At 26.4% G+C, this 11,722-nt stretch overlaps 3 protein-coding genes across 5 annotated transcripts; 1 reads left to right on the top strand and 2 right to left on the bottom strand.

Moving 5' to 3' along the window:
* Positions 1–845: 845 nt before the first annotated feature.
* Positions 846–2,325, bottom strand: LOC132904595 (vesicle transport protein SFT2B). Its single transcript, XM_060955232.1, has 4 exons — positions 2,008–2,325; positions 1,582–1,751; positions 1,175–1,292; positions 846–1,086 (listed from the first exon to the last, which is right to left on the bottom strand). The coding sequence occupies exons 1-4, from the start codon at positions 2,074–2,076 to the stop codon at positions 958–960; spliced, it is 486 nt and encodes a 161-aa protein (XP_060811215.1). The 5' UTR covers positions 2,077–2,325; the 3' UTR covers positions 846–957.
* A 491-nt stretch (positions 2,326–2,816) lies between these two features.
* Positions 2,817–8,000, bottom strand: LOC132904510 (nuclear factor NF-kappa-B p105 subunit). Of its 2 annotated transcripts, XM_060955085.1 has the most exons (19): positions 7,983–8,000; positions 7,706–7,823; positions 7,186–7,323; positions 6,963–7,108; positions 6,679–6,845; positions 6,408–6,546; positions 6,147–6,288; positions 5,963–6,067; positions 5,758–5,869; positions 5,547–5,674; positions 5,084–5,287; positions 4,945–5,012; positions 4,612–4,857; positions 4,362–4,485; positions 3,879–4,123; positions 3,636–3,791; positions 3,430–3,546; positions 3,050–3,304; positions 2,817–2,981 (listed from the first exon to the last, which is right to left on the bottom strand). In XM_060955085.1, the coding sequence occupies exons 3-19, from the start codon at positions 7,310–7,312 to the stop codon at positions 2,877–2,879; spliced, it is 2,586 nt and encodes an 861-aa protein (XP_060811068.1). In that variant the 5' UTR covers positions 7,313–7,323; positions 7,706–7,823; positions 7,983–8,000; the 3' UTR covers positions 2,817–2,876. The 2 variants fall into 2 exon arrangements, with proteins under 2 accessions (XP_060811068.1, XP_060811061.1); XM_060955078.1 differs by lacking the exon at positions 7,983–8,000 and having other exon boundaries at positions 7,462–7,823.
* Positions 8,001–8,092: 92 nt separating this feature from the next.
* LOC132904573 (lambda-crystallin homolog) lies at positions 8,093–11,583 on the top strand. 2 transcript variants are annotated; one of them, XM_060955202.1, is made up of 6 exons: positions 8,093–8,166; positions 9,857–10,044; positions 10,286–10,494; positions 10,603–10,760; positions 10,830–10,972; positions 11,275–11,583. In XM_060955202.1, the coding sequence occupies exons 1-6, from the start codon at positions 8,102–8,104 to the stop codon at positions 11,490–11,492; spliced, it is 981 nt and encodes a 326-aa protein (XP_060811185.1). In that variant the 5' UTR covers positions 8,093–8,101; the 3' UTR covers positions 11,493–11,583. The 2 variants fall into 2 exon arrangements, with proteins under 2 accessions (XP_060811185.1, XP_060811187.1); XM_060955204.1 differs by having other exon boundaries at positions 8,100–8,257.
* The last annotated feature ends 139 nt before the right edge of the window (positions 11,584–11,722 follow it).

The following is an 11,722-nucleotide window of genomic DNA, read 5'->3' on the forward strand; positions in this document are numbered from 1 at the left end:
AAGAAATTATTGTTTATACCTTCAACCAACTAGAACTTCCATCCGTGTATGACGACATATCGTATTGAATCATGATTGGTGGTTGTAATTATGATGAGATGTGATTGGTTGTTCAATATTCAACGTTTAATTTTTAAATGAAAACAAACTAATTAAAGTACCATTTACCTTCATGAATTTCATACTAATCTATAATATTAAAATAAAGTAATCTATTTAACTTTTATAATCTTTTACTAATCTTCATGATACTTTTAAAAAATGAAGATGTAAATCGTACTTGAAAAATTAATCGTAACGGAACATTTTAGTAATATTTTAAATTTATGTTTTTTCATTGCCTTCTAGTGTTTACTATTAAAATTAGAAAGCGAATTTTTTAAAATTACATTATTATTACATAATTATAATATGTATATATTATAATTACATAATTTTAGTTTAATTATAATAATAGTTAAAACCAGATTAAGTCAGTATTACACAAAATATACATTTACAGACGTACATACTTATATGTAGAAGATAATAGATAGATAAAAAGATAAAGAAATTCATACTACGAGCAATAAATAATTTTATTTCCATTTAATATATAAAGTTATTAATACACTGTACAAAAATTAATAAATATAAGACGTAATAAACATTACAAAAGAAATAACATTATAATATTACATATCTTACATAAACTTTGTAGTTCCTTTACTTTCCTTTATTTACAATATTATAAAATATTATATAAAATATTAATATTACAATATTAAATATATATGCAAAAACATCTTATCAGGTATGTATATTTTAATTGTAAAAATTTCTATTTGGTTAATACTACATTGTGCCTTAAGTTAATTTTTTATTTCAGTTTATAATTTATATAATATAAAATGACAGTATATAAGTTTGAACATTTTTGTTAAGTTAGAGATATTATTGTACGTTTTGCAGGCGTTTTCATGTGATACATGACTCCAAAGTTTTTCTGACAGCATCACGTGCATAGGGTATATAAGATAAGGAATACCAAGTCATTGCTAATGATTGAATAATTATAAACATAAGAGCCAACCCAGGATTCTTTAGCTAAAAATATGCATATTAATTGAGTTAAATGTTATTTTATATAGGGAATAATATTCATGTATAACAAACTTTATTATATTATACTTACATGCAAAGCTGCAAATAATGTCATTACAATTGCGATAAATACTAAAACAGTTGCCACAACTCTTGTTGGTGCAAACATCTTCTTAAACTGATTGAATGGACCCATCAAAAAGCATGTGCTATGAATAAAATAAAAAATATTTTCCTTTTATTAGAATTGTATGATTATACTTAACTATAAATTTCATTAAAAACAAATATTATATGTAATTATAATAAAATAAAGAATTATTAGGAAAATGATTATATTGAATCTATGCTAATATAATTTTTGTAATTCTTGTTATATTAATGATTTCACTGAATTATTTATTGTAGTTAAGTAAAGAAGCAGATTATAAAGACAATGTATCATTTAAATACTTAAATAAAAGTTTAATGATATTCAATTTCAATATATTATTCTACCTTGCTAATGAGATGATATTGCCTAATGTATAAAATACAGCAAATACTGTGAGTCCTTTGTGTAAAAATAAGGCAAAGGATCCAAGGAAGGAGCAGAGAATACCAACAATAAAGCAAATAGCAAAACCTTTTATTCGAGTAGACCAACTTAACGTAGATTGATCCATAACCTAAAAATAAAAATTTATACAATTTATCTTAAATTTAAAAATTCTTCAAGTGTTGATATATACAGTTATATTGAAAAATATACACAACTTTGCATCCTGTTTTAATCTACAAGCTTACCAAAAAATCCACATCTGTATTCCATTAAAAATTGTATGCATTCATAACAATAATTCCATATGAATAAAATAAAATTATATGTATACCAAAAAACTAATATTATTAATAATTATATAACTTTGATATGACATTAATTACCTGAGTAATAATACCACTTTCTTCATCGCATTGATCATTACCACTTAAAGCTCTCCTTAACTTATCCATCTTCTGTTTCAAATTAATAAACTATTATTTTTAAAAAATAACGCTTTTACTTTAATATTTTTAAATCAATACACTATCCTTTCATAAAATTAAAAACGATCTGTCTTTCGTAAATATGATTCATTTTAACATTCAACTATGATTATTATGATATAAATATTATTAAAATTGAAGAAACGATAATCTAATATAAAATCTTACAAAATTTTTCACGCGGGAATGAATAGTATACTATGCGCAACAGCTGTTCATTATAAGCTCCACAATTGAATACATGCTTTATTTATCATAAAGATGCTCCTTCTATCTTGAATGTAAATACGTAGATATGCAGGATGTCTTTAAAAGGCATTCAGTGATGCAACATAATAAATTTTTCGAGACCTATGAAATCGAAATTTTTAAACTATATAAACAATTAATTATCTTATTTATAGGTTGGAATGATAAGAAGTACATCATACATAAGTTTGGTTCGACTATGTATCAATATTATCTGTATTGTGATACAATAAAGTAAATCACGAATTACATTTAACAGACTTGTACAACAAATTATTTTAATATAAAAAAATTCGATATACATAGTACTTTTATATGTCTAAACTGTTAGTGTAAAATATAATTAAATCTTCAAATACTTAATATTCGTTTATATATATATATATATGTTGTAAATATTTTTATCACATTTTAATAAATGTAACTGTTATAAAATTAAAAAGTACATAATAGTGATGTACAAAAGATATATGTACATTTTATTATTTGGAAAATATTTTTTGGAATAAATGGATATTTTATGAACATGTAGATGAAATTCCATTTATGTAATCTGCTGCTTCTTCCTCTTCAATTTCTCGTAACACTGTTTGTATATCTGTCAGCGATAGGGATGCCTCTACCTAAAAAATTTTGTATATTTCTTATTCAAGATTTCAGTAGTCTCATAATAATAAAATATGTAACTTACGTCAATGTAATTTAAGAGAATCAATGATGGACTTGTCGAACTATATTGAAATGGTTGTAGTAAGTATTCAACACCTAAATGTTTAGCAAGTTTTTGCCATCCTTGTGTTTTGTCTAAAAGGGCAGATAATTCTTTTTTGTGTTCATCATTTAACCAACTTGTTTGTAAAATTTCATCTTTTAATTCTAACTTTGTAGTAACTGAACACATTTCGCTTGTGGTTTCCCCAGGTTGATCATTAAAAAGCTGTAAAATCTTTATAAAAAATGTATTTTTTATTAAAAACCTTACTATAACTGCGCATGATAATAAATTTTTAATATATATATACATGTGAAAATAATAATTAAAAAATGTATTATATATAAAATAATAATTACGTCTGGTTTATTCATAGCTAAATCAAATGATGACTGCCCAATAGTTTCTTCTACATTTTCGTCTTCTGAATCTATTTCGACTTTCACATTAATATGTAATTCGTTATTTTCGTCCACCTATTGAAGAAATCAAATAAAGAACATTATATATCATCTGAAGCATTCGAAATTAGAATAAAATATTTTTACAGAAAAAAATAATGTACATCATCTGACTTCCGATTATGATTTTGAATATGCGGATCTGCACCATGTTGTATTAGTAATGCACACAGTTCTTTTGCTCGTGTTCCTGTATGTACAACTGCAGTATGCAAAGCAGTATTTCCACTGAAGTTTCTTTTATTCACAAGTATATTTGTCTATAATAGTAAAAATATTTAAATCAAAAATATATTATAATCATAATTAATAATTGTGTATTTATATTAAAATAATAAGTAACATGCCTTTTTGAGTAAATATTCAACTACATTTTTATGTCCACCTTCAACAGCTATATGTAATGCTGTTCGACCATAAGACATATCAGTATTATTTACATTTGCTCCGGCACAAATAAGTGAACATACTGCATCGTATGATCCTGCTTCAGCTGCAAGATGTAATGGCGTCCATCCAGCATCATTGTGTGCTTCAATGTCTATTCCTTTTTCAGCTAGTAACACATCAACACACAACCCAGCACCGGGGACTAAAATATATAGGTGCATTAAAATGACTATTAACTGTAGGTATTTTAACATTTTTTTAAAAATCTTTTCTGGAATTTTTTAAGCATTAGATTCTATTTTTATCTATCATAAATAATTATGAAATTATGAAATACGAGACAAATAATTATGATATAAAGAAATAGGAATTAATTTAGTTTACATATATTTCATATATGTAATTGTATGTCAATTTTACTTCTTAATAATTTAACATACCTTTTACAGCTGCATGTAGTGGAGAGAATCCATGCTCATCTGTTCGATTTGGATCAGCTCCAATCATAAGTAATGCTTTTGCAGTTTCAGGTTGGTTTTGCAAAACAGCATAATGCAATGGGGTCTAAAAATAAGATATTATATCTATTAAACTGTATTCAGTACATTTATAAATATCCAAATTTGCAGTATTAAAATCAATTTAAAATGAATGTAAATATTTTATAAATATTTTAAAAAGTATATTCACTTTTCCAGAACTATTTTGGCTATTAACCAGCGTCTTACAATCCTTACTAGTACATAATAACATTAACAAGTATTTGATAATATCACGTTGTTCATATCGAAGTGCTGCATGTAACGGCGAATCCCCATATGTTGATCGGTCTCTGAGTAACTTTTGAACATGTTCTTTCACATTTTTTACATCCATTTTCATACATTGCATAATTTCAATAAGTATATTTTTAGCGAACATTACATCATCCTGGCGCTAATAAAAGAATATTCACATTATTTATTAATTCAAAAATATCTTACAGATGACTTAATATAAATTGAAAATAGAAGAAATATATACTTGTACAGTTGATAGGCCATCAGTGGTTAACATATTCTCTTCACCATTAACAAGGTATTTTAAGTAATCTACAAAATGATGCAATTAAAATTTTTCAATAAATTTTATCTTAGGAAAGAAAAAGAGATTGCTTAGTTACTGTCAAAATCCATATCTTTCAGAAAATCTTTGCACACTGGTGTTGGAGGACCTTCAGATAATAATTTTGTTATTTCTTTAGATAATTCTCGACTGTTATTACTTAAGAGTTCTGATGTATTTTCATTTCCAATACAATTGGGATTTGATAGTATATACGATAATTCTGAACTTCCAGAATGAGATATTCGTTGACGTTTCCTACCTAAACATTTATTACTGTCATTTTGAATGTGCGATTAGAGTTGCGTCGACTTATGTCAAAATCTTGTAAGTTTGTAACCACATATGTATGTTCAAGTACTTGCAATCCGACTTGATTACCTCCCAACCTGAATTTAACCCAAAGATACCTTTAGATATCTGACATAATTATGTGATTTTCAACTTTCAGGATCTTGACTCAACACGAATATTTAATATTTATTATATTTATTTATTTACTCCTAATATTTATTGATTACCTATAATTCTATCACTTGGTTTGTAATAAAATTTTTTTGGTTCAGAACAAGCTCCATCAGATGGCCGTTCTAACTGTATGAAAACTTCTTTTGTCGTTGTGATATTTTGATCTTTATATGGTGGTGTTCTATAAATAAATATATATAAGCTATTACATATTTTATTTGTATGTCAAAAGTTGAGGTAGCCTGTTCCTAATACACAACTTACCGAAATACAATAGCATATTGATGATGCACATCCAATTCTGAAAAACGTGCATATGCACTCCAAATTTCACAATCATCCTCATTTAATTCAAAAAATTTTATTTTAATATTTTCTACAACAAAAAATATTGTATTAAAAGTATTCGTATAAAATTACGTTACTGCTTTTTATATTTTGTAAATCAATGAACTAATTTAATAATTACTTTTTCCTACTTTTTCTACTAGTATGAATACTTCTTCTGATCCCTCAACACTACTAGTGTGTTTATCAATTCTGCATATTTTAAGTTCTCCAGTTAATGCACTTTCTATCAAATTATAGATATTTTTTCAATTATTTTGCTTCTATAAGATGTATTTTTAAATATTCTATTATTTTTCACTTACTAAGATTATTAATAGCATGTGAATATACAGGTTCTGTTATTGGCCTCATAATTCCATGATCATCTAAGATAAATGCTTGAAAGCACAGTGCAACACTATTCAAATTCATATATTTTTGATAATTTTCAGCATCAACTTTAATCTTTAAAGTAAAATGTACACTTAATTAAAAGCTTAGAAAAAATATGGAAGAGTATACTATACAGTATACATATATATTAATATAGTTAATATAAATGATAAGATATTAAAATAATATACTTGTGCTTCCTCTCTAGTACTAAGAATTGCTTTCATATTTTCAAGTTTCTTTTTCTCTAAAGCTTCGGCTTGCATCTTTTTTATAAGTTCATCTCTAATATGCCTTCTTCCTGTGTGTATAATTGCCATTCCATGGAATCTAGATATCATATAATACTAGTGATGTATAATACGAAATAGTAATGACATATCAGATTTTAATATATAATATAAAATTTACAAAAAATATAGTATGTAACACATGTAATATATAATATATTATATAACATACATTGCAGTATATCCAATTTCAGAAGATACTGTGATATGATGTGGATCATCATAATCGTGACCACCATCTCTACGAATTAATTTATGAGCATGAGGAATTCTGTGACTTCCTTCGTCAGATGTAACAAGTGTACACCGTATTATTGCAGACTCCAGGAAATTATTTAACTAAATGAAGTATTAGTGTTATTTATTTATTATTTAAATAATTTAAAAACTCATAATGTCTGATCTTTTTTATCAATATCAGATAAACATTATAAAAATAGAATGACAGATATATACTTGTACTGTTGGTGCGTTCTTGTGACGATTAGTAGCACTATTTGATCCCACTAAACTTCCATGTGTTCCTACCATTTCTGATTTGTATCGAAATCTAAATTTTTCTGTAGGTTGTTGCAAGATTGTTATAGATGGCTCTCCAATAACTTAAACAAAGCAATGATATATTTTCCAATATCTTTATGCAAAAGAACGAAATCATATATCATAAAAAATATTGTACCTGTTGTATCATTTAATGTTAAAAATTCATTGCCCTGTAATGGTGACAATGTAGTAGACATAGGTGAATTGACACTCGCTGTCGCTTGAGATCCACTCAATGGACTATAAATACCTTGATTGTTCATTGCTTGTAAATCTTAAAGAGAATAATATATGTATATGTAAATGAATATTTCTATGAAATATATACAGATATATATCAAATAATCTATTATGTAAATTCACATTGAACATTTCTTTAAAGTACTGAAATTAAAAGTAAATTAACAATTACCACATTCATAAGAATAAAAATCCAGATTTTCGGTAACTGGAACTGTATAATTCTCGTAAACTTCAGGCATTATGCGTTATTAGAAAATTATCACAGAACTAAATAAATATTCACTACTTCAAATATAATATTTATAAATATAACGATATTTATATTGGACAATACACAACTATATAAAAAAGTTTAAAAAAATAACAGAAGATTTAATAGATCGATACACCTTTCTAGATACTCACGTACTCACCGAACGTGAATATTTCTTATCTCAATTGTATATCCCAATATAACCTTGATGCTAATGTAGGTTTTTCCCCGTTAAATAACCAATCATTCTTTAGAAATGGATTTTCCGTAAGAAAGGGCTGTAACAAGTAGTTAAAAAACCCCACTTTATATTATAGTTTTATACGATTTTTATAAGTAATATTAGAAATTTTTAATATTTTGTATTTGTTTACTAATTATGGAAAATGATTGTGTTTTTTTCTTCTTTATTCAATTTCGTATATATATATACATACAAAATTCTCACATGATATTAGCCGCTCCTGTAAAAACGTAATCATATGTACTCGAAACTATATTTCATAAAATTGACAAATATCAGTGGTGGGGATATCTTGTAAATGCATGCGTATGTATGTATATGTATGAATTAGAAAGGCATGTTCATATAGTGTCAGACAAGGCATTAGTACACTTCAAGTACGTATTTCATAGAGTAAAGTTTGTAAATACTTTAAAGTAATTCAGAAACGATGTCTCTCAAGGGCGAAAAAATTGGTATAATTGGCAGGTAATAAAAACAAATAGATAAATAGAATGTAATTAATAATATTAATTATTTATTACACATATTTAGCTTTATTAATAACAAATGAATAATATAGTTATTTATACACAATTATATTCCATATAACTTGGTTTTAATATAATAAAATAATTTGCAATTAGTAATTATTTAAATACAAATTTCATCACAATATTTCATAGAAAATATATCATCCTAATCCGTTTTATAATATTATATATTTAATATTTTTTGTATTTAATATGATGTATACAGGGTGGATCAGGTAAATGAGAGCACCTAAATATATGTCTTATTTGTTATCACATAAAAAAACTTCTCAGAAGAAAGTTGCATTTTTTAAAAAGCGCTTGTAATTACTAGAAATAGTTTTTTAGTGATTATTTTTTACGAGATCTTAAGGTCACCGATATTTTTTGTTGATAATCCTATACTTATTTCTGGATATCTTTATAGAATGTGAAAAAACAAATTTAATTTCAAACAATAATTTAAACAAAATTATAGAATCATAGCATTTCGATCATTCAATTTTGAGATACTTGTGTTTAAATCTATTAAAATTTTACGCAATATCTCGGGTTACGCAATACGCTTTTATCTATAGGTTAAATAAAAACATTTAATCTATCGCGATAAACGAAGATCAGAGAACATGAAGGAAAGAACTATAACTGCAGGTGCATCCATAATCCACAAGAATTAGAAAATATGCACGAAGAAATGCTTAAAAAATTCCAGTTGCCATAGCAGCAAATCATTAATTGATGGTTATTTCTCATTTTTCTTATTTCGGAACATTTGTAGTCGAAATATCAATGAATTCTGAAAGTATTTTCTAATGATAATTAATGCATACGTTTTGATGCGAATGTGTGACAAATATGTGCTATGCAAATTGAAATGTCACATAATCAGAAACAAATATCTCAAAAATACATAATCCGAAGGATATGATTCTGTAGGTCGTGAACTTGTTTTTTACGTTTTGCAAGAATATCCAAAAGTAAATATATTGTTAAAAGAATAATCACAAAAAACTATTTTCAGTATTACATGCGCTCCTTGAAACAGCACAACTTTCTTGTGAGAAGTTTTTTTATACGACAACAAATAATGCAGATATTTATAGTCTGTCCAACAAGACGAGGCAATAAAATTTGATCGCTGCGACTGCAGACGGTAGATGATCCCATTTAACTGGTCCATCATCTATAACTTATTAATTAAAAATATATAAGTACAAAATCTTTTTAACGAATATACAAAACTATATTGGTAATAATAGTTGTTTATACAAGAAATTAGAAGATTGCATTTATCTACAAAATATTTTTAAATTATATTTCATAAACAATTTAGAAATCACAGTGCTGATGCTCTGAATTAAATCTTCTTTGATAAGATAATAGTATAAGAATTTAATGATAAACAGTAGAGAATTATATACGCTTCTCGATATAACAATATATAGCTGCATATATAATATTTCACTTAAATAACACAATGAAAAATAACAAATTATAAGATTAGAAAATATATTAATATTGGGAATACTGAATTTTCTTAAACTATTTATTTTAGCGGTCTAATCGGTCGCAGTTGGGCGATGCTTTTTGCTAGTGTAGGATACGAAGTAATTATTTATGACATTGTAAAAGAACAAATCAATCGTGCTCTCGAAGATATTCACCAGCAATTGAAGCGTCTTGAAAGTAGCGGTCTTTTGAGAGGTTCACTTACTGCGGATCAGCAAATTAAATTAATTAAAGGTTCGCACTTATGTTTCTGGGTAATATATATATGTCGGAGATGAAAGGACATCAGAGCCTTTCTTTTGGAATGTTTAACGATGACCAATTCACAGCAAGATTCATTACATGCCCCGCCTTCCAAGGACGACCCGACATATATATATATATATATATATATATATATATATTCATAGAATTGATATTCGAATAAATATAACTGCAACCTTTTATTGAGATTAATTTAATTAATTATTAACAGGATCGTCTAACTTAACGGAAGTTGTAAAAGGAGCTAAATTTATACAAGAATGCATTCCCGAAAATTTACCATTAAAACTTAAGGTTTACAACGAGCTTGACAACTTAGTTGATAATAAAGTAATTTTATCTTCTTCAACGTCTACCTTCCGTCCATCCTTATTTAGTGAAAAGTTAAAACATCGTGAACAAATTATTGTATCACATCCAGTACGTATGCTTTTCTATTATATATATATGAAATAAAAAAAATATGTATAATATTTATCTAAATACATTTCCTACAATAACTAAAGATATATATTGTTCCAAATATAGGTAAATCCTCCATACTATGTGCCACTTGTAGAAATTGTGCCAGCTCCTTGGACGCGTGCTGAGATACCAGTACAAACAAAAGCTATTATGACTGAAATAGGCCAAACGCCTGTTGTATTTTCTAGAGAAATTGATGGTTTTGCACTTAACCGAATACAGTATGTACTTTTTTATAATATATCAACTTATTATTAATCTTTATATATTTATCAAAAATATTCGGTTAGATATGCAATTTTGAATGAAGCGTGGAGACTAGTAGCTGATGGAGTTTTAAGTGCAAAAGATATGGACGCAGTCATGAGCGAAGGGCTTGGAATGCGATATGCATTTCTCGGTGCTTTCGAAGCAGCACATTTAAATGCTGAAGGTAAAATTTTTTATTATTCAGCAAACAAAATTAATTTTGTAATTAATTTTTGTGAAACAAATTTAGCAGCAAAGCTATCCCTTGATCTAGTCCCTCATGCAATTTTTTTCGCGGATAAAAATCGCGTAAATGAAATCTGCCAATATAATAAAAATAGATACCTCGTAAAGTGACAAGGACACTGTATGAAAGTACCATGTAAACAAAAACATAATTCAGTGCGTACAAGAAGTGCTGCATAAATTGAAAGCTGGTTGTAATTTTAGTGGCAATAAGTAATGCAATAAATCACTTCATTTCAGGCATGAAAAAGTACTGTGAAACGTACAAAAATTCAATTTATGATGTAAGTATGACATTCGGTCCAGTTCCAAAATTTGAAGGTGAGATGGCAGAAAAGATTAGCAATGAATTAAATGAGATGTGTCCGCTAGAAAAGCTTCAAGAAAGACGTGCATGGAGAGATGAAGCTTTGACCAAGTTATCTTTATTAAAGAAAGAATTAAATAATAACAAGTAAAAATATTCCTAGCATAGCAACATATGTTAAAACTGAACTTGTTGTTTATTAACTAATAAAGTAAAATGAGAATTGTGTGTTTAAAAGCTAATTCGTGTTATTCGTTTTTTATTAATACCTATTAATATATAAATACATATTAAAATAATAGAATGTGTATAATATATAATACTATATAAAATAACAATATAAAATAGTAAAATAGTAGAATGAATAAAAGAATTTATAGT

Source organism: Bombus pascuorum, chromosome 1 (assembly GCF_905332965.1).
Source record: "Bombus pascuorum chromosome 1, iyBomPasc1.1, whole genome shotgun sequence".
Classification (NCBI taxonomy): Eukaryota; Metazoa; Arthropoda; class Insecta; order Hymenoptera; family Apidae; genus Bombus; species Bombus pascuorum.

Excerpts from the sequence above, each read along its gene's own strand:
- LOC132904510 (XM_060955078.1), bottom strand. The coding sequence starts at position 7,531 with ATGCCTGAAGTTTACGAGAATTATACAGTTCCAGTTACCGAAAATCTG. Across the intron at positions 5,675-5,757 it reads CAATATGCTATTGTATTTCG|AACACCACCATATAAAGATC; the intron begins GTAAGTTGTGTA and ends ATTTATTTATAG. Across the intron at positions 5,288-5,546 it reads ACCAAGTGATAGAATTATAG|GTAGGAAACGTCAACGAATA; the intron begins GTAATCAATAAA and ends ATAAATGTTTAG.
- LOC132904595 (XM_060955232.1), bottom strand. The coding sequence starts at position 2,076 with ATGGATAAGTTAAGGAGAGCTTTAAGTGGTAATGATCAATGCGATGAA. Across the intron at positions 1,752-2,007 it reads AAAGTGGTATTATTACTCAG|GTTATGGATCAATCTACGTT; the intron begins GTAATTAATGTC and ends TTTTATTTTTAG. Across the intron at positions 1,087-1,174 it reads CATTATTTGCAGCTTTGCAT|CTAAAGAATCCTGGGTTGGC; the intron begins GTAAGTATAATA and ends GCATATTTTTAG.
- LOC132904573 (XM_060955202.1), top strand. The coding sequence starts at position 8,102 with ATGTATATGTATGAATTAGAAAGGCATGTTCATATAGTGTCAGACAAG. Across the intron at positions 10,495-10,602 it reads AAATTATTGTATCACATCCA|GTAAATCCTCCATACTATGT; the intron begins GTACGTATGCTT and ends TTCCAAATATAG. Across the intron at positions 10,761-10,829 it reads TTTGCACTTAACCGAATACA|ATATGCAATTTTGAATGAAG; the intron begins GTATGTACTTTT and ends ATATTCGGTTAG.